Here is a 22,514-nt window from a genome sequence, read left to right as displayed (position 1 = left end):
GTGCCCACAATTTAGATTGCACCCAGCTGATGTGTGCATTTCTTAATGTCTTGTTTGCCTCTTCTAATAAAATAATTGAGGAGGGAGGGGGGCAGAGAGGAGGAAGGATTATTTGTTTGGCATATTTCTGTATTAACTGAATTGTGCTTGCAAGACACCGTAGGCACTTATATTGAAGGATGTTATGTCCAGCCAGAGGAAACACCTCTTGGGTGATCAGGGTCTTATACGTTATGAGTCTTAACGGGTAGGCCCGGCAGGAAACACCACCTGATAAAGTAATTCTACTTTACTGTAAAGATACATGTGAGTCTGAAAGAGCAATGTTCTTTGCAGCCTGAGGAAATAGGAAAAGTCTCTTGTGAGGTTCTTATCTGGCCCACTATACAGCTGCAGGCTATGCTGTCTCTTATCTGATTATTCTTCACCCTGTCTCCCGGGGTCTTTCGCTCATGCCATTACAGGCACTGAGAAGAAACAACACAGCTTCTCCATGTGTATTGCAGATTGAAAAAGCTGAGCTTAACATCAGGAATCTGGTAGCATGTTTTCCAACAAATGTTGGTAAAAAAAATTGTTGAAATTTAGTAAAAGCAAACCGAGCAAACGTTTTGTTAGCTGCAGCTCACTGGCCTTTCTGTGTATCTGGTGAAGGAAACTACAGCTCACCAATACTTCTGCCTCTTTTCTTTCTTTCTTTCTTTCTTTCTTTCTTTCTTTCTTTCTTTCTTTCTTTCTTTCTTTCTTTCTTTCTTTCTTTCTTTCTTTCTTTCTTTCTTTCTTTTTTTCTTTCTTCCTTCCTTCCTTCCTTCCTTTCATCTCACATAAAATCCTAGACAGAGTCGCCAATGAAAATGACAAGATTGAAATAGGACAAACATACATCAGGAACCAGACCACCCATATCATTGACTCCCCCTCATTCAACCCCTTCCTAGCCCAAAGCTTTGGGCAAGAACCCAAATCTTCATGGACTTCTGGAAGATTAAAATTCGGGGTGCCTGGAATCTCAGGTGGTGCATCTCCAAGGTCCCATGGGATCAAGCATTGAAGGGAAGAGATCTGGAGTGAACCCAATAGCATTTGTTAGTCAGAAAAGATGTTCCTTTTATTTCTTTGAATTTTATTCCACCTTTATTATTGTTTATAACTAACCTGAGGTGTTAGTTTATGCACGTTAGCTTATAACTAACACCTAATACTCCTTCCTCCTCCTATTTTCCCCAAAACAACAATGCTGTGAGGTGGATTGGGCTGAGAGAAGGAGACTGGCCCAAAGTCACCCAGCCAGCTTTCATGCCCAAGGCAGGACTAGAACTCACCAACTCCTGGTGATTGGGCCAAAGTCACCCAGCCAGCTTTCATGCCCTAAGGCAGGACTAGAACTCACCCTCTCCTGGTGATTGCCCCAAAGCCATCTAGGTGACTTTCATGCGGAAGATGGGACTAGAACACACAGTCTCCTGGTGATTGGCCCAAAGTCACCCAATCAGCTATTATGCTTAACACAGGATTAGAATTCATGGTTTCCTAGTGATTAGCCCAAAATCACCTAGCTGGCTTTCATGCCTAAAGTGGGATTAGAACTCACCATCTCCTGGTGATTGGTCCAAAGTCAGCTGCCTAAGGCAGGATTAGAACTCACGGTCTCCTGGTGATTGGCTGTTGTCTGGTTTCTAGGCCAGCCAGAGACTGGCTCTTATCAGACCCCTCTTGATTTCTCGCTACCGTAGACTAATATAACTTTCCTCCCGTAAAATTCACAGACTTCGGGAGCTTTATCGCCACCGTGGATCTGCAGGGTGCTCCGATCCTCAGGATAAATCTCCTCAGTGTCTTTATAAGCCAGAATCGACTCTGCTGACTTTTCTCTTTGCCTTCCCATGTTTTAACCCACATTTTAACTCGCGAACCCCACTCAGGAATTCTCTGGAGTTTTGCCCCAAGTGCCTTGGGGGTAGTTCTGCGAAGCTCCCTCTACTCCCTCTGGAAAATTAACTGGGTTTGCTTTTTTTTTTTTTGCAGTCAGAACCCGCTGCTCATTCCTTCACCTCCTCGGAAGCCGACGAACAAGAAGTCCCCGAAGAAAACTTTGAAGAAAGAAAATATCCCGGGGAGATCACCTTAACCAACTTCAAGCTTAAGTTCCTGTCCAAGGAAATCAAGAAAGAGTTACTCACGTGAGTCTGGCCGCTTGGCTAAGCAGTCGTGTACCAAAAAGATCCCCAAAGGGGAGAAGCTCCTCCCTCTCCCTTTATAAAACGTTTATTTTATTTCCAAAGTTAAAAGACCAAAAAAGGAAAGAGAGAGAGAGAGAGAGAGAGAGAACAAAACCAAACCAGAAAACGTAAAAAGGAGAAAAGAAAAAAAAAGGGGGGGGGGGAAAGGCAACCAAAGACAACAAAACCAGGTGTTCTGTACCAGCCTGCTACCGGCCTTGCAGAAAAGGCAACCCCTTTATAAACGGCAAGAGGCTGGAATACGTCTGCCAAATTTATTACAAAAACAAACAAGACACGTACCAAGATACAGGAGCTTTGAAACACTATCTGAGCGGTTGCTTTCAGCAAACCAGCCCTCCCCACACATTCCCTTTATAAAGAGTTCAGGGCGTGGCGTCTCTTTCCCTCCTTCCGAGAAGTCCCACAGCCTTCCTCTGTTTACTCCTACTTGACTGCCTCCTGCGTCGGGCATCCTTGAACAGGGCCAGCTGTGGGTCATCTTCATCCACACTGTCAGGCTCACACAGCTGGGTCTCCGTCGTGAGCAGGTGGGAGGGGCCTGGCTGAGGGCAATCATCAGCAAGATCTTCAACACCCCCCTCCTCCTCTGAGTCGTAGTCCGACCCAACTGCCGAACCCACAGGCTGACCCTGAATCACAACACCAGGAAAAAAAATGCGCCTAACCACAGAAATAACAAAGATACGGGTAGTCCTCGACTTACATCCACAACTGAGCCCCATATCTCTGTGGCCAAGCGAGACGTTTGTTAAGCGAGCTTTGCCCCATTCCTTGATGCGGTTGTTAAGTGAATTACTGCAGGGGTGAAGTTAGCACCTCGGTTGTTAAGTGAATCTGGCTTCCTCACTGACTTTGCTTGTCAGAAGGTCGCAAGAGGGGATCACAGGACACCCCCCACCCCAGGACACTGCAACTGTCGTAAGTACCAGATGCCAAGCATCTGAATTTTGGCGGTGCAACGGTGGGGATGCTGCAACGGTCGTTAATTATGAAAAACGGTCACGGGTCACTTTTTTCAGTGCCGTTGTAACTTCAAATGGTCACTAAATGAACGGTTGTAAGTCAAGGACTTCCTGTACACATAATTGTACCGCTCTGGTGAACTACAGATAAATATATTTCAGCAGTAATAGTTTCCCCCGCACTACCGTTGCGAAACAGGTCCACCGTTTAGGAACTTCTAGATCTCTGTTTACTGAATTACCAGTATACGGCATTAAAAAAATATTTCAAAGATAAAAATCTATTATCGGTCAACCAGTTTGACCTACCATCTATCTCGGGGGTCCCCATTACCGGGCAGTGGCCTGAAGAGATGGCCAGTGCACGCGTGTGTGTGCATGCGCTCAACCTCCACACTCATGCTTGTGCTGCCCGAGCATCCCGTTGGTGCTAGCGTCGCCCCGCCCCCAAGTGTCCCGCCAGTGCTAGCATCACCAAATTTGCGGTGCTCGCACAGGCCCGTTTGCATGTGCACATGCGCTCACATGTGGCCTGTTTGCACATGCATGTGCGCTCATGCATGGCCCCTTTGTGTGTCCGTGCGCGTGTGTAAAGGTGCCTGCCTTTCCGGGCTGCCAAACCAAAAAGGTTGGTGACCTCTGATCTTGTCTACTATAGAATAAAGCAGTTAACGGGTAGTCCCGACAGCAAGCTAACTTCCACAGTTACAGTTCTGTTAACCATCTATGATTGTATTGTAACTCGCAGAAAGTTCACAAATGGCTTCTAATTTACCAGAAACCTACTGCCACAGAGTCCCCAGCTCTCTTCTAGTTTGCTTTCGTCTAGATTCCTGTACTTGGCAGGGGTCGGGCTCCATTGAAGGGGCCTGCCCCACCGTAGGACTCTGGCACGCAATTCTACAAAAGAAGAGATAACTTGGCTGGATGAATGTCTTTGAGACATTCAAAGGTCACGCTAGAAAGTGCGAAAGAGTGGTAGAAGTTTGAAACCAGCTTCCAGCCGAGGTAGCGGATCGGTCATCAATAACTGAGCTGAAACATGCTTGGGCTATGTCAATCATCTGGCCAAAAATTAAAAAATAAAACTAAATAAATAAGTAAATAAATTTAAATTTAAAAATAATAATTAAGTATGTCAAAAATGACTAGCATTGATGATGTTGCCTAGTTGGGTAATGAAATGTCGGGCAAGAAAACCACCAAACTCCAAGAGCACCAAGGATCCCACAGTCCTCCTCCTCCCCTCTTCCACAAACCCCACTTCCTTGTAGCGCTGATGTTGTTGCCTAGTTGGGTAATGAAACATCTGCAAGAAAACAACCAAGCTCAGAGAGCACCTAGGACACCAGAGTCGTCGTTGTCGTCGTCGTCGTCATCGTCATCCTCCTCCTCCTCTCTTCCACAAACCCTACTTCCTTCTAGCATTGATGATGTTGCCTAGTTGGGTAATGAAACATCTGCAAGAAAACAACCAAGCTCAGACAGCACCTAGGACGCCAGAGTCGTCGTTGTCGTCGGCGTCATCCTCCTCCTCCTCCTCCTCCTCCTCCTCCTCCTCCTCCTCCTCCTCTCTTCCACAAACCCTACTTCCTTCTAGCATTGATGAAGTTGCCTAGTTGGGTAATGAAACATCTGCAAGAAAACAACCAAGCTCAGAGAGCACCAAGGACACCAGAGTCCTCCTCCTCCTCCTCCTCCTCCTCCTCCACCTCCTCCTCCTCCTCCTCCTCTCTTCCACAAACCCTACTTCCTTCTAGCATTGATGATGTTGCCTAGTTGGGTAATGAAACATCTGCAAGAAAACAACCAAGCTCAGACAGCACCTAGGACACCAGAGTCATCGTTGTCGTTGTCGTCATCCTCCTCCTCCTCCTCCTCCTCTTCCTCCTCCTCCTCTTCCTCCTCCTCCTCTCTTCCACAAACCCTACTTCCTTCTAGCATTGATGAAGTTGCCTAGTTGGGTAATGAAACATCTGCAAGAAAACAACCAAGCTCAGAGAGCACCAAGGACACCAGAGTCCTCCTCCTCCTCCACCTCCTCCTCCTCCTCCTCCTCCTCCTCCTCCTCCTCTCTTCCACAAACCCTACTTCCTTCTAGCATTGATGATGTTGCCTAGTTGGGTAATGAAACGTCTGCAAGAAAAACACCAAGCTCAGAGAGCATCATTCCCCCCCCCCGCTTATATTTAAAAAATAACAAAAATCTCAAAGGACAGACTCCATGGATCACTAGATCTTCTTTCTGCCATCCGTTTTCTATGTTTCTGCATTCAAAATCCCAGCCAAGATTCATTCAGGTTTCATAGAGGAAGGATTTTATTTAACCCCAAAGCTGTCCCTGATATGTTGATGCGAAGAGCCGTTCCATAGGGTCTCTTCTTAAATTGAAGCTTTGCCACGATTTAAGAATTGGGGTGGGGGGGATAGGAGCGGTTAATCAGAGCCACCCCAAACGTACGCCTGTTTGAAGCGGTGATAAATGCATTTTATTTACATTCATGCTAGAATGTTTGGTGATGCTCTGGGAGCAGAAAACAACTTTTCCTAAACATATTGCTTTGCTTCCTTGTTTGCACACTGTCACAACCCCTTCTGAAATGTCCCGCCCTCTTTGCAACCTTCTTGGCGGAGCGGCGTTTCTCCTGCCCTGCGATTGCAGAAGGTTGAGGGGTGGTGGTGGATAAAATTGTAAGACAGAAGGATTAAGTAGCATTTGCGATTGTTAGATCCTCACGGGTTGTTGAGTCTTTGAAATTCATATTTGGAGGTGTGATTTTTTTCCAAGTGGAAAAGGGGAGGAGGGGGTGTGCAATGGATGTAATGCGTCTATTGGAATAAATACACAACACACGGCAAGGTAAAAATCGTGAGCAAGTTTCTTTGCTTTAGCTTTTAGGAACGTTGAAAGAAAAAAAAGGATAAGAGTTTATATTTACACGAATACCTTCATTGGCACTCTTTCCCTGTGGTTGTAGATTCTCTTAAAAACCAATTTTTTTTTCTCCCTGAAATCTACTCCTCAACTCGTCTAGCCTCTCTACTTTTAATATTCTAGGGAGCTGAGATAAACTTCAGCCTCTGGTTAATCGTTAAGAGGATTTAGCTGCTTAGCTACAATATTAAAGGACTTGGCACGGTTCTCACCTTTCGAATTAAAAAGTTGACGAGCCTGAGAGAATCTGTGGTACAAGAGTCAAGATGTTCAAATCTTTTTGGAACATTTACTTGGTTTAAAGGAGCTTTCCAGCTGCTTAACCACTGACCTCATAGCCACATCTGATAATGGAAGAGACAACGATGGCAGGTTAACAGAATCCAACGGTTGAGTTCGTATAACCTTGCATTTGACAAAGAAATAAACCATATGATGGCTTAATGTGAAGGCATGGTTCATGCAACATGGTAAAACATAGAGTCATACAACGGGAAGGGACCTTGGAGGTCTTCTAGTCCAACCCCCCCGCCCAAGGCAGGAGTCCGTGATGGCGAACCTTTTAGAGACCGAGTGCCCAAACTGCAACCCAAATCCCGCTTATGTATCGTTGGGTGCCGGGTGGGCGTGGCCCATTGGCTAGGCGTGGCCCATTGGCTGGGCGTGGCCCATTGGCTGGGCTTGGCTGCAGTAGTAACGGCAGACTGGGTGGGACTAAAAAGTTCAACCAGTTAATTCCAACTTTGCGAGATCTTTTTTTTCCCCGCGAGAAGTTGAAATTGATTGATTGATTGAACCTTTTTTTTTTTGCACACAGCGGCGGAAGCCTAAAGTAAAAAGGTTTTATAAAAACCAGCTGAAGGCCTAGGACTGGGGCGACGGCGCGCGTGCCCACAGAGAGGGCTCTGCGTGCCACCTGTGGCACGCATGCCATAGGTTCGCCACCACGGCCTTATACCATCCCAGACAAATGGTTGTCCAATCTTTTTTTGAAGACCTCCAGTGTTGGAGCATTCACAGCTTCTGGAGGCAGGCTGTCCCACTGATTAATTGTTCTCCTTGTCGGGAAATTTCTCCTTAGTTCTAGGTTGCTTCTCTCTTGGTTTAGTTTCCATCCGTTGATTCTTGTCCTGCCCTCAGGTGCTTTGGAAAATAAGTCAGCCCCCTCTTTTCTGGGACAGCTCTTAGCGCATGTCACCCCTAAGCCTTCTCCTCATTAAGCTAAACATACCGAGTTGCCTTCATCGCATGCTTTAGCCTCCAGATCCCTTAACATCTTTGTGGGTCTTGCCACCTCCAGGTTTACGAGCCAGAAGAAAGTAGTAATGATGCTACCTAGTTGGGTAATGAAACGTCTGCAAGAAAACAGCCGAGCTCAGAGGGCACCAAGGATCTCGTAAAAGAAGTGATTTTTTTTTCCAGCTGAGAATAGGCAGCTGCTAACCACTCAGTGAGGGACGCGGTGGCTCAGTGGGTTAGGATGCTGAGCTTGTCAAACAGAAGGTCGGCAGTTTGACAGGTCGAATCCCGAGTGCCGCGTAACAGAGTGAGCGCCTGTTACTCGTCCCAGCTTCTGCCAACCTAGCAGTTCCAAAGCACGTAAAAATGCAAGTAGAAAAATAGGGACCACTACGGTGGGAAGGTAACAGCGTTCCGTGTGCCTTTGGCGTCTAGTCATGCCGGCCACATGACCACGGAGACGTCCTCGGACAAGCGCTGGCTCTTCGGCTTTGAAACGGAGATGAGCACCGGCCCTTAGAGTCGGAAACGACTAGCACGCATGTGCGGGGGAAGCTTTACCTTTACCTTTGAACCACTCAGTAACTACTTCATATGATAAGCCAGCTTGATCCCTTTCTGTAACCAAGCCGTCATGGCATAACACGGCAAGGGCAGTTAAATTTCCCAAGGGGGCGTATGAGAAATTGGTACTGTTATGGAAGGCTGAACCAATAGGGCTGTGAAAATACATACCGTATTTCCCTGAAAATAAGACCCAACCGGAAAATAAGCCCTAGCATGATTTTTCAGGACACTTGTAATATAAACCCCATCCCAAAAATAAGCCCCATTAGAGATAATCAACCAGAAGGACGCATTTAGTACCTTATTTCCCTGAATATAAGCCCTATCCAGAAAATAAACCCAAATGAGTCTTTTGGAGCAAAAATTAATATAAGATCCAGTCTTATTTTGGGGGAAACATGGGTAGACACACAAGCATGCACCTACATTAATTGGGGGGGGGAACCCAGCAGTTGCCTTTGAAATACAGGTAGTCCTCAACTTACAATGATTCATTTAGTGACCGTTGAAAGTTACAACGGCATTGAAAAAATGACTTATGACCATTTTTCACCCTTATGACTTTTGTAGCATCCCGATGCTCACGTGATCAAAATTCAGATGCTAGGCAACTGAGTTCATATTTATGACCGTTGCTGTGTCCTGAGGTCACGTGATCCCCTTTTGCGACCTTTTGACAAGGAAAGTCAATGGGGGAAGCCAGATTCACTTAACAACCGGGTTACCAAGTTATCGACTGCGGTGATTCGCTTAAAAACTGTGGCAAGAAACTTTGTAAAATGCAACAAAACTCACTTTAACAAATGTCTCTCTTTTTTTTTAATACAAATTTTATTGATTTTTTTTAATTTTACATCCAGGTATTTATGAAGCAATACGGAGGTTGGGTAATTGATAGTAAACAATAGTAAATAACAAGTCATTTGTAGACAGGTCAAGTTACATCAACAAGAATTCCCTCTCCAATGCCCTTAATTATGATAGCATAGTCAAATTAATCAAATGAATACATTTCTAATTATAACGCAATCAATTAGCACAATTTTCTTTATATTTTCACATATACATATCCATGTCCTGTTTTTACGTTTTATTTAATTGGAATAAAATAATCCGAACTAGCCTATAATATATAGAAGAAAACTTAGTTTTCGGGTAGCCCACATTTCCCCATTTCATTATATAGTAATTATCCTGTCATATATACAATACATATATTGTTCATTTCAGACAAATGTCTCTTTAACAGCAGAAATTTGGGGCTCAATTTATTTATTTTTATTTAATTGAATTTCTATACTGCCCTTCTCCCGAAGGACTCAGGATTTGTGGTCCTAAGTCGAGGACTACCTCAGGGTACCACCAGTCAGAGAATGTCGACTGGTGACCCCCGGGGGGAGAGCATTCTCGGTGGGCGCACCAGTCCTTTGGAACTGCTTACCGGCTGAACTACGGATGGCCCCCGACCTTCGCTCCTTCCGGCGTGATCTAAAAACTTATCTATTCGAACAAGCCGGCCTGGTCTGATGGGTTTGGGGTTTTAACATTATTTTTAACTAACTTACTACATTGGGCACAATCATTTAACTTTAAATCTTGTATCCTGTATTCTTATTTTTATTGCCCTGAGTCCTTCGGGAGAAGGGCGGTATATAAATCAAATAAATAAATAAATAAATAAATAAATAAATAAATAAATAAATAAATAAATAAATAAATAAATAAATAGCTAGCAGTGGCATGCACTTATTTACATTTGATTTCTAATGTCCAATTGACCTAACGTGGGCCAGACCAAGGATCATAAAATGCCCAGGTCTAATCTATGGCCTATTCCCATTTTATCCATAGCATGGGCTGTGAACTAATTTTACAAATCCTCTCTCCATTTTCTCTGGCACATTATGGGAAATCAGGATGTCAAATTACTTACTTCTTGGGGAAGATTTGTCTTTAAACAGCAATCAATTTATCATTCCTCCCCTTAGGCCACGTTGGCTCTTTTATGACTCGTGGACTTCAACTCCCAGAATTCCTCAGCCAGCATGGCTCAGCTGGGAAACCTCTCCCTTTCCCCTCAGCATGGCTGGCTGAGGAATTCTGGGAGTCCACGAGTCATAAACGAGCCAAGGTTGCCTTCCCCTGCCTTAAGGTGATGCTTCAGGATTCTGTTTGCAAACTAGGCAGATACATCAGTAGTCCTTGACTTACGACCACAATTTTTGAGCCCAAAATTTCTGTTGTTAAGTGAGACACTTGTTAACTGAGTTTTCCACACTTTTTGCACAACTTTTCTTGCCAGAGTTCTTAAGTGAATTGCTGCCATTCTTAAATTAGTTGTTCAGCGAATCTGGCTTCCCCCATTGACTTTGCTTGTCCAAAAGGGAATCACATGAACTTGGGACAACGCAACCGTCATAAATATGAAGCAGCTGCCAAGCATCTGAATTGTGATCCCGTGATCATGGGGATGCTGGAAAGGCCGTAACTCTGACAAACGGTGATCAGTCACATTTTTCAATGCCGTTGTAACTTTGAAGGGTCACTAAATGAACCATTGTAAGTCAAGGACTTCTGTATAAAAGAATATGATAGGTAAATTTGTAGATATATAAAAGATTATAAGTGAAGGTTCGTTAACCGAGCTTGTGGGTTGGTTTCTGAACATTTCATTACCAGTCTAGGTAGCATCTTCAGTGGAGTTACAGTAAGGGGGTGTCTAGTGATGCTTCAGTGTCTGTTTATAAGGGCTTTGTGTGGTCAGTAGGTATGTGATGGTGAGGTCACATCAGGTCAGGTGATCGATGGGTCTTGTGATGGGTCAGGTGTGGGTGTGTTAAGTGAGGGTCTTGTGATGGGTCTTGTGATGGATCAGGTGTGGGTGTGTCAAGTGAGGGTCTTGTGATGGGTCAGGTGTGGGTGTGTTAAGTGAGGGTCTTGTGGGTCTTGTGATAGATCAGGTGTGGGTGTGTCAAGTGAGGGTCTTGTGATGGGTCTTGTGATGGATCAGGTGTGGGTGTGTCAAGTGAGGGTCTTGTGATGGGTCAGGTGTGGGTGTGTCAAGTGAGGGTTTGTGATGGGTCTTGTGATGGGTCAGGTGTGGGTATGTCAAGTGAAGGTCTTGTGATGGGTCAGGTGTGGGTGTGTTAAGTGAGGGTCTTGTAGGTCTTGTGATGGGTGAGGTGTGGGTGTGTCAAGTGAGGGTCTTGTGGGTCTTGTGATGGATCAGGTGTGGGTATGTCAAGTGAGGGTCTTGTGGTGGGTCAGGTGTGAAACATGGGTTTCACACCTGATGGGTCTTGTGATGGGGAGGTTACATCGTGAGGGTCATGGGGGGCGTGGGGGTGAGGTGCTGGGGAGGGGGGCTTAGTAAGAATATAATATTGCTGCTCACCAGATGTAGCTCTACAAAGCTGTCCAGCACCCCAGAGAAGCTGATTGGACTTCTAAAAAATCCCCAAAACTCTGTTATAATTCCAACCACCCAAATTTCTATGACAAAAAGAGAGAGTGAGAGAGAGCAAGAGAGAGATTACCGTATCTTCTCCTTTTTTTCCTATTTTTAGATATCTATTTTTTTTCACATATGCACGAATCTTACTGGTTTCTTTATATTTTTTGGCCACTCACGTTTTTTCCCCATAATTATTTTCGTTCAGTTGCCCTACCCCAGGCTGTGATGGCAGCGGACACATCACGGGAAATTATGCTTCTCATCGCAGGTTAGTTAACCTTACCTACCCTTACTCTTTTCGGATTGTGACCGTCTCTTTAAAACAAAAAATAAAAATTAAAAAAATCTTTTCTTTAAGAAAAAAAAATAAAAAAAGTGTGGATACTTTGGTTCTATTCCAGGGCTGGGCAACTACGGGAACTTTATGACCAGTGGACTTCAACTCCCAGAATTCCTGAGCCAGCCAGGCAGCTGAGGAATTCTGGGAGTTGAAGTCCACCAGTTATAAAGTTGCTCCAATTGCTCAGCCCTGTCTATTCCCTCTTCCCCTTGCTTTGATTTTCCCAACTATTTTTTTTTTTAGCTTACCCAAATATTCCATCTCTTCTTTTTCAGCCTTTCTGGTTGTCCTCTTGCTGACAAGAGTCTCAGAAACCTCATGGCTGCCCACTCTGCTGACCTCAAGTATGTTTGCGCTAAACTCAGATCTCTGTTTCTTTTTCCCTATCCCTCCCCGCTTCTTATTCTTTGCTTGCAATTTCCCTTTAAAACCGAAATCTGCCTGGGAGCTGATTTTACCTACCGAGTACCAAGTAGTCCTTGACTTGCAACCATTGGTTTAGTGGCCAAAGTTACAACAGCCGCGAAAAAAGTGAGCGCTTTTCACACTTACGACCGTTGTTGCAGCATTCCCCACGGTCACGTGATCAAAATTCAGACGCTTGGCAACTGGCATGTACTTATGACGGTTGCAGTGTCCCAGGGTGCGTGTGTCATGTGATCCCCCTTTGGCAACACTTCTGGTAAGCAAAGTCAAATGGGGAAGCCAGATTCACTTAACATCTGCGTTTCTTACTTCACAACCGCAGTGATTCACTTAGCGACTGTGGCAAGGGAGATGGTAAAAATGTGGCAAAACTCACTGAACTCACTTAGCAATGGAAACTTTTCTGGTCGTAAGTCAAAGACTACCTGTTTTGGATTGGGAAGGGACACAGAGTTTGGATGACAGTAGGAAAAATTGCCTGAATCTCAGGCAGATTTTGATTGGCCATCCAACCAAAGAGAGATGGAGTTTGGATGATGGTGGATGATGGTGGGAAAAATTGCCTGAATTTTATTTATTTATTATTTATTTATATATTTGACTCTCAGGCAGATTTTGATTGGGCATCCTTGACTAATGCAACTTATTTTTCCCCCAAATCTCTTTAATGGTTTTCTAGTAAACAATGCAATATTAGCAGTACGTCTCCTGTCTAACAGCGCTGGTTTTGTTAGCAGAGTTGACAACTCATGGACCACAAACTACGAAGACAGCAAATGCCTGGTCCACACTGGAAAAAGGGTCCAAGGTTTTTCAAAGAACGGTCTAGCTCAGGGGTAGGCAACCTTGGCTCTTTTATGACTCCTGGACTTCAACTCCCAGAATTCCTGAGCCGGCATGGCTCAGCTTGGAAACCTCTCCCTTTCCCCTCAGCGTGGCTGGCTCAGGAATTCTGGGAGTTGAAGTCCACGAGTCATAAAAGAGCCAAGGTGGCCTACCCCTGGTCTAGCTTCTCCCTCAGTTACACTTGAGAATTTCTATCAGTTCTGTCTGCAGATGACGGCATCATTAAAACTCGATTAGCTAAGTCTTCTTTACACATCACTGCATTCAAAGTTACTACGAGTAATTCTCAACCTAGGATCAAAATTGAACCCGGAATTATTGTCGTAAGTCGTGGCAGTTGTTAATCAAGTCACTATGACTGCAACCAATTTTACAATTGTTTTTTTACAGTGATTCTTAAATGAACACCGCAGTCATCAAGAGAAGGCCACGCTTGTTACGCAAACCCATTACACCCTGTAGGTGGTGTTGTTGTTTTTTTTGGACAGAAACAGGAAGTAAACACCAGTTTCCGGCAAAAAAAAATGTCACAAATCACCATCATGTGACCATGGGATCCAAATGGCCATAATAGCGGAGCAGTTGCCAAATGCCCAGTCACGTGACCACAGGTGGGCAGCCATTGAAACTTGGAAACCACATTGTACGTAGCTCCGAGGAGATCTGTTGTAGCTTCGATCAGCCGTTAAGTGGCCAGTCGTAAGTCAGGAACTACCTGTATTCAGCAGGGTCAGAATAATGGCAAGACTTCATCGGTATATATTTGAGTGGAATTGTATTTGCAGAAGGAAGGGGAATTCAGAGAAAAAAAGCACACAATGCTATGCTGAGGTTTTGCTGGATAAAAAAAAGACAGGAAACCAGAAGTTGCCTTCAAGCTTTACGTTTTTATTCAGCTGAACAAAGACGGGCTTCTCTAAAAAAAGAGAAAAAGCCCCAAATATCAGAAAAGCCTTATTTTTATACCATCTTTGATTACATAAGCAATCCACCCAGCAAAGCTGACACACATAAGATAAAGACTTCGCCCTTTAAGGCTGGCACACCGTAGATCAGGGCTTTTCAAACTTATCACCCATTGTACCACTTTTAGGATATGGCAACATCCGAGTACCACCAGTCGCCTAGCAAGGTGTCAAAAACTTGATGACCAAAAAAAAAAAAGGAAAAAAATGATGAAGTTCAGGTAGTCCTCGACTTACAACAGTTCGCTTAGTGACTGTTTGAAGTTACAATGGCACTGAGAAAAGTGCCCCCCAAGCCACAGCTGAGCAAGACACCTGCCTGCCCTCCCAGTGGTGCTCTTCCTCCTGTCCGAGGTTTTCATTGTTGTGAGCATTTCTGTTGAGGATTGGCAGCGGGGGTGGGGTGGGGGTGTGTTTGGTTTTTATTCCCCCCCCCCTCTGGTGGGTGATTGCAGCAGGTTTTGGTCACTTCACATGACCCTGGGACACTGTGACCATCATAAATATGAATCAGTTGCCAAGCATCTGAATGTAAATCACAAGACCCTGCAGATGCTGCAACATTCCAGCTGATCGGAGCTTCTTCTGGGCTCAAAAGTGCCAGGATCAGTGCCGAGCTCCAGCTGGAGCCTGGTGCTGATCCTGGCACTTCCACTGAGCTCTTACAGTCCTGCAGCTCCAGCTGTCTCTCACTCAGGCTCGTGCGGTGCGTACCACCTGCCAGGTGCCAATGTACTACAGGTGGTACCCGTACCACTGGTTGAAAAGCCCTGCTGTAGATAAGAAGGAAGAAAGCAGAAGTAGCTAAAAATGTGCCCTTTTGGGTGTTCCCCCAAGGCACCAGATGTTCCCTTTTGGCTGGTTTAGGTGTTTCCCTCAGCCACCAGATGTTCCCGGGCGGGTTAGGATATTGGGCATTTCCTTTAGCTGTCCTTTTATGACCTTGCATTCATGGTTCTGCAAGTGGCCAGAGAGAGCGGGGCCACCTTGCACGTTTTCACAATTAATACTGTCCTCTAAGTCTGGGTCAACAATTTGTTCATTTTTGAAGCATGAATGTAACCAGTCTCACTCACCCTGCATCAAGCATCTGGGGTCTTTTTCTACTGGTTTGTTTCCCACGTTCAGGCAAATGGTTGCGTCACCTAAGCAGTCATCCCAAAGGTGCTTTTTTCAGGAGGCAACTGGACTTCCTTGTTTTTCTTTGAAGACGTGTCGCTTCTCATCCAAGAAGCTTCTTCAGCTGAGAAGCAAAACGTCTTCCAAGAAAAACAAGAAAGTCCAGTTGCCTCTTGAAAAAACATCTTTGGGACAACTGCGTCCTGGATGACTGAACATCTCCTTAGTCGTCACATAAACAATCTTTTTTCTTTAAAAAAATCAAATAAAAATCTTTTTCTCAAAGGTGGTCAGCTGATAGATAATATTGGCGTTTATTTTCCACCCATTTTTACGATCAAGGAATTACCGACCTACAAACCATCAAAGAGCAAACAACAGCCTAATCAAGGAAACGCTAGTACAAGGAGTAGGCCACCTTGGCTCTTTTATGACTCGTGGACTTCGACTCCCAGAATTCCTGAGCCAGCCATGCTGAGGGGAAAGAGAGGTTTCCAAGCTGAGCCATGCTGGCTCAGGAATTCTGGGAGTTGAAGTCCACGGGTCATAAAAGAGCCAAGGTGGCCTACTCCTGCACTGGTATATAAAAGCTAAGGGCAAACCCTACTCCCTTCTAGCACTAATGATGTTACCTAGTTGGGTAATCGGACTTCTTTGCTTGTTGGTTTTGAAAGATTTAGTTGCTTATTCAACTAGCTTCTTCAGTCCACAGGTAGTCCTTGGCTTACAACCATTCGTTTGGTGACCGTTGGAAGTCACCAAAGCACTGGAAGGCACTGAAAAAGGGATTTATGACCATTTTTCACACTGACAACCGTTGCAGCATCCCCATGGTCACATGATCATATGAGATGGTCTAGGGCAGGGGTCTTCAAACTTGGTCCTTTGATGACTTGTGGACTTCAACTCCCAGAATTCCTCAGCCAACGTGCCTGGCTGAGGAATTCTGGGTGTTGAAGTCCACAGGTCATCAAAGGGCCAAGTTTGAAGACCCCTGGTATAGGGTCTCCTCCTTGAGCACGGGTTGGACAAAAGACCTCCAAGGTCCCTCCCAGCTGCATTCTGATTGGTTGGTTGGTTGGTTGACTGATTGATCAAAATTCAGACGCTTGGCAACTGACACTTATTTATGACGTTTGCAGTGTCCTGGGTCACAGTGATCCCCTTTGGCGACCTTCTGACAAGCCAAATCAATGGGGAAGCCAGATTCCCTTAACAACTGTGTTATTAACTTAACAACTGCAATGATTCACTTAACAACTGTGGCAAGACAGGTCATAAAGTGGGGCAAAACTCACTGAACAAATGTTTCGCTTCACTATGGAAATTTTGGGCTCAGTTAAGGCCATAAGTCGAGGACGTCCTGTATTATCCAGCGGATAAGCAGTAAAAACACTTCAAACCAGCAAAAGCAGAAGCCCGGTTGCTGTGACTCAACTTCCAGATATCTCTACCGGGATGACTGAGTCTTCGTCAACTAGTTTTGTCATCGTACGTCTGGAAGAAAACAACCGCGTTCCGAGGGCACCAGGGGCACCACAAATTGAATGCTGTGCATAGACAGGACTTTTGATCAACTCGCGCTGTGTCATGAATCGCAAACATTTTCCCTAAGACAGGAGTAGGCAACCTTGGCTCTTTTATGACTCGTGGACTTCAACTCCCAGAATTCCTGAGCCAGCCATGCTGAGGGGAAAGGAAGAGGTTTCCATGCTGAGCCATGCTGGCTCAGGAATTCTGGGAGTTGAAGTCCACGAGTCGTAAAAGAGCCAAGGTGGCCTACCCATGCCCTAAGATCCATTCATTCCTGCAATTGCCAATCACAGAAGGTCGGTTAATCAAGCTGAGAGATATAGAAGGTTGCCTATTCTTGGGGTGACCTTTGAATTGGCCGAATCAATATCTTCCAGGGTCACGTGATCAAAATTCAGATGCTTGGCAAACCGGCTCATATTTATAACGGCCGTCATGTCCCCTTTTATGACCTTCTGACGAGCAGTGAGGAAGCCGGATTCACTTAACAACCACGTTTCTACCTTAACAGCTGCAGCGGTTCACTTCACAACCGTGGCAAGATAGGTCGTAAAAGGGGGCAAAAACTCACTTATCAAATGTCTCGCTTAGCAACAGAAGTGTTGGGCTCAATGGTGGGTCGTAAGTCGAGGACTACCTGCAACTTGATCCAGAAGTTGCCGGGTGACTTAATAAGGTGCTAATTACATTAGCAAAGTTGTGAATTATTGTATATAAGGAGTTCCGAGAGAATTGTTCAAAGATTTTCAATGCAAAAGGAGGTGAAAGTTAGTCCATATGTTTATGGGGAACACTAAGTCATTGTGTGGAAATTATCATTTTGCCTTCAGGACGCCTGTCCCTTTTAATCACACACTCTCCCCTCTGATTCTGAAGGAGTTTTTGCCACCCTTGTGAAGTGGTAACTATTTGTATTGCAATTCCAGAGAGTATATTTCCACACTGTTAGCCCGATGTGCAGCTATCCTTTCCATCCCTGTGTAAAAAATTTTTTTTAAAAAATAGGAGTCTACAGGTAGTCCTTGACTTACAACAGTTCATTTAGTGGCCATTCAAAGTTGCAACAGCATTGAAAAATGTGCCTTATGACCATTTTTCACACAATGATTGCAGCATCCCCAATGGCCACATGATCAAAATTCGGATGCTTGTCAACTGACTTGTATTTATGACAGTTGCAGCGTCCTGGAGTCACATGATCCCGTTTTGTGACCTGACAAGCAAAGCCAGTGGGGGAAGCCAAGTTCATTTAACAACCATGCTACTAACTTAACCCCTGCAGTGATTCACTTAACAACTGTGGCAAGAAAGGTCGTTAAATGAGCCAAAATTCATTTGACAAATGTCTCAGAAATTTTGGGGTCAGTTGTGGTCGTAAGTCAAGGACTACCTGTATTAATCCAGTTAGAAGTCATAAAAATTCCTCCTCCCTATGTTCCCCCAGGCCAGAAAAAAGGATATTAAATAAATCATTGTCATCGTCTTCAGCCCATTCATGGCTTTCAAAGCACAGATTTATCTGCATTTTTCTGATACTTGGCAAAAAAAAGAAGAAATAAAAATAAAAAAATTATAACATATAATGGGAAATTAAGGCAAACAGTCAATTGTAGATAGTCCTCAATTTACAACCCACAATTGGGATCAGGATTTCTGTGGTTATGCAAGCCGTGCCCAATTTTATGACTTATTTGCCATGTTTGTTAAACGAATCAATGCAGTTGATAAATGAATCACATGCTCCTTAAGCAAGTTTGGTTTCCCTCATTGACTTTGCTTGCTAGAAGCTGGCTGGCAAGATAATAATAATAATAATAATAATAATAATAATAATAATAATAATAATAATAATAATGCAGTTGATAAATGAATGAAATGCTCCTTAAGCAAGTTTGGTTTCCCTCATTGACTTTGCTTGCTAGAAGCTGGCTGGCAAGATAATAATAATAATAATAATAATAATAATAATAACAACAACAACAACAACAACAACAACAATAGTTTAAGGGACGCGGTGGCTCAGTGGGTTAGGACGTTGAGCTTGTCGATCAGAAGGTCGGCAGTTTGGCGGGTCAAATCCCGAGTGCCGCGTAGCAGAGTGAGCGCCTGCTACTTGTCCCAGCTTCTGCCAACCTAGCAGTTCGAAAGCACGTAAAAAGGTAGAAAAATAGGGACCACTACGGTGGGAAGGTAACAGCCTTCCGTGCGCCTTTGGCGTCTAGTCATGCCGGCCACATGACCACAGAGACATCCTCGGACAAGCGCTGGCTCTTCGGCTTTGAAACGGAGATGAGCACTGGCCCCTAGAGTTGGAAACGACTAGCACGCATGTGCGGGGGAACCTTTACGTTTACCTTTAATAATAGTAGTAGTAGTAGTAGTAGTAGTAATAGTAATAATAAAGTTGCAATGGACCTTAGAGGTCTTCTAATCCAACCCCCTGCTCAGGCAGGAAACCCTATACCAGGCATGTCAAATTCACAATATCATATGACGTTGCATGATGTATCGCAACTTTTTCCCCATTGCCGGCAATGGGGTGGGCGTGGTTTTGGCATGACGCATCTGGCCCATGGGCAGGCAGTTTGACATGCCTACCCACATTCAGACAATCTTAGATTTGAAAGAGAGGGCCTATCTTGTCGATATTATCTGGGAGGAGTTTGATCCTGTGACTCCTGAAGATGTGGACAGGATCATGGGGAAGCTGAGCTCCACCACGTGTTTGTTGGACCCGTGCCCCTCCTGGCTGGTTTATGCAGCCCGGGATGGGTCACGAGGCTGGCTCCAGCACAAATGTTTGTTCTCGTCTTAAATACTGCTTCAGATCTCCCATTTAATAATAATAAATTTGATAGGACCACCCATCCCCTCGGTTTTATGGTTTCTTTCTTTCTCTTTTCTGTGCTCCTAGAATCATAGGAGCCAACATGTCTTCAGTGACAAATGACAGCAGATTTACAATCATGTTGATGTTGAACTGGAATTTTCTTCATTGAAATTTTTCTACATTAAAAAAAGAAAAGTTTCCTATCTCAATCCTGAGATGATGATGATGATATTTCTTCTTCTTCTTCTTCTTCTTCTTCTTCTTCTTCTTCTTCTTCTTCTTCTTCTTCTTCTTCTTCTTCTTCTTCTTCTTCTTGTTCTCCTTCCTCCCTCCCTCCCTTTCTTTCTTTCTTTCTTTCTTTCTTTCTTTCTTTCTTTCTTTCTTTCTTTCTTTCTTCTCTCCCTCCCTCCCTCCCTCCCCTCTCCTTCCTCCCTCCCTCCCTCTCCTCCTTCTTCTTCCTCTCAGGTGCCCAACTCCTGGCTGTGATGGGTCGGGTCATATAACAGGAAATTATGCATCACATAGGAGGTAAGTTGAAAATGTGTATACAAAAATGAGGCCAATGGCAGACAGAGAAGAGGGGAATTAGTGCCTTGGGGGAACTCATAAGCCCAGGCCTCTTTTGAAGGAGGTCAAAAAAAGTCAAGATGGTGGCTACACAATCCAATGCCTGATCATGGCCACCATCTTGATCTTTTGCCTCCATCCTATCCTACTTATTTATGCATTTATTTAAAAGTGATTTATTTAGCCGCCCATCTCACTAATCTGACTCAGGGCATCTATCAAAGGCTTAAAAGCACAAGATTAAAAAAAAAAGGACATTTTACCCACTCAGACAGAAAATGGCTGCCACAGAAACCCTACACAGGCAGGGTGGGCTCACTTACTCCCCCGATCACCATAACAGGGAAATATTCAAGGCTTCAAAGGTTTCCAAAGGTGAGCAGAGTCGAGGCTAATCTGAGCACTAGTGGGATTTTTTTTTAAGGGTGGTGCAGATACAGGCAGTCCTCGAGTTATAACCATAATGGAGCCCGATCATTAAAGTCGTAAGTAGTGAGAGTCATAAATTGGGCCACCCTGTGACTGACCCGATCTTACAACATTTTTCGCAGTGGTCATGAAGCAAGTGCTGTGGTCTCAGCTGAACCAATGGCTGAGAAAGCCTCACTCGTGTTCAGTTCATTAACAACAGAGTTGAAAGGGACCTTGGAGGTCTTCTAGTCCAACCCCCTGCTCAAGCAGGAGTCCCTATACCATTTCAAACAACTGACTGTCCGGTCTCTTCCTAAAAACCTCCAGTGTTGTTGCATCCACAACTTCTGAACAGAAGCTGTTCCACTGGTTAATTGTCCTCGCTGTTAGGAAGTTTCTCCTTAATTCCAGGTTGCTTCTCTCCTTGATCAGTTTCCATCTGTTGTTTCTTGTCTTGCCTTCTGGTGCTTTGGGAAATAAATTGGCCCCCTTTTCTTTGCGGCAGCCCCTCAAATACTGGAATACTGCTATCATGTTCCCCCAGTCCTTCTTTTCTCTAGACTGGCCGTTCCCAAATCCTGCAACTGTTCTTCATATGTTTTAATCTCCAGACCTTTAATCGTCTTATTTCCTCTTCTTTGCACTTTTTCCAATGTCTCAAACATCTTTTTTTGTATTGTGGCGACCAAAACAGGATGCATTATTCCAGATGTGGCCTTACTAAGGATTTATAAAGCAGTACTAATGCTTCACGTGATTTTGATTCTATGCATTTCAGACAAAGGGCTGTGTCATTCTTAAAAACCTTCAGTGATGGAGCATCCACAACTTCTGAAGGCAATGGTCAATGTTTATTTTATATTGTGGCAATCAAAACTGGATGCAGTATTCCAGGTGTGGCCTTACCAAGGCATTATGACGTGGTACTGACACTTCACGTGATCTTGATTCTATCTCTTTGTTAATGCAGCCTAGGTTGGCTTTTCTTGGCAGCTGCTGCACACTGCTGGCTCATATTTAAGTGATTGTCCACTAGGATTCCCAGATCCCTCTCACAGTTATTACTGTTGAGCCAGGTACCTGTATTTGTTCCCCATTCATCTGCCGTAACCATGAACAGTACGGAGTCCTTGGTGCTGTCTGACTTTGATAATAATAATAATAATAATAATAATAATAATAATAATAATAATAATAATAATAATAATAATAATAATAATTTGGAAGGGACCTTGGAGGTCATCTAGTCCAACCCCCTGCTAAGGCAGGAAACCCTATACCATTTCAGACAAATGGCTGTCCAGTCTCTTCTTAAAAACTTCCAGTGTTGCAGCATTCACCACTTCTGGAGGCAGGTTGTTCCACTGGTTAGTTGTTCTAACTGTCAGGAAGTTTCTCCTTAGTTCTAGGTTGCTTCTCTCCTTGATCAGTTTCCATCCGTTGCTTCTTGTCCTTCTTTCAGGTGCTTTGGAGAATAGCTTGACTCCCTCTTCTTTGGGGCAGCCCCTGAGATAGTGGAACACTGCTATCCTGTCCCCCCTCGTCCTTCTCTTCATTAAACTACACATACCCAATTCCAGCAACCGTTCCCTATATGTTTTAGCCTCCAGTCCCCCAATCATCTTTGTTGCTCTTCTCTGTACTCTATTGTCTTGCTAGCATTGATGTTGTTACCTGGTTGGGTAATGAAACGTCTGCAAGAAAACAGTCAATCTCAGAGAGCACCAAGGACCCCGTCAGTTCAACTCTGAGCTACAAATATTTTCCTCTGTTGGCATGAACGGTATAAAACAGCTGTTAGAGAGAAGCCAGTCAAATTCAAGTAAAAACAAAACAAAACACCCGATGCTAAGGAACATTCTAAGGCAATAAAAATCAATAATTTTCCCCTCTGCAATTTTCCAACTTCCTGCCCTGAGCCTACAGAACTGGACAGGATGTGACTAAAATATATATTACGTATGTATTCCTCAAAAAATAATAATAATTTAGTTTCAATTCCGCAGCCATTTCTAGTTGCTCTTTCAGTTCAGTTCAGATTAGAGCTGGAAGGGAACTTGGAGGTCTTCTAGTCCAA

At 44.3% G+C, this 22,514-nt stretch overlaps 1 protein-coding gene across 1 annotated transcript in view; it reads left to right on the top strand.

The window, feature by feature from the left end:
* MYT1 (myelin transcription factor 1) overlaps positions 1-22,514 on the top strand; it is a gene marked incomplete at both ends in the record, with an annotated part of 78,864 nt that overhangs the window by 36,728 nt on the left and 19,622 nt on the right. The window contains 4 exons of the mRNA XM_081346828.1: positions 2,026-2,180; positions 11,606-11,668; positions 12,016-12,084; positions 19,925-19,987. Coding sequence (XP_081202954.1) covers positions 2,026-2,180; positions 11,606-11,668; positions 12,016-12,084; positions 19,925-19,987 — 350 coding nt within the window. The remainder of the gene's footprint in view (positions 1-2,025; positions 2,181-11,605; positions 11,669-12,015; positions 12,085-19,924; positions 19,988-22,514) is intronic.

Source organism: Vipera berus (genome assembly GCF_964194415.1).
Source record: "Vipera berus genome assembly, contig: HAP1_SCAFFOLD_80, whole genome shotgun sequence".
Taxonomy (NCBI): domain Eukaryota; kingdom Metazoa; phylum Chordata; class Lepidosauria; order Squamata; family Viperidae; genus Vipera; species Vipera berus.
The sequence above is the reverse complement of the archived record's forward strand: the minus strand, read 5'-3'. Positions and strand labels throughout refer to the sequence as shown.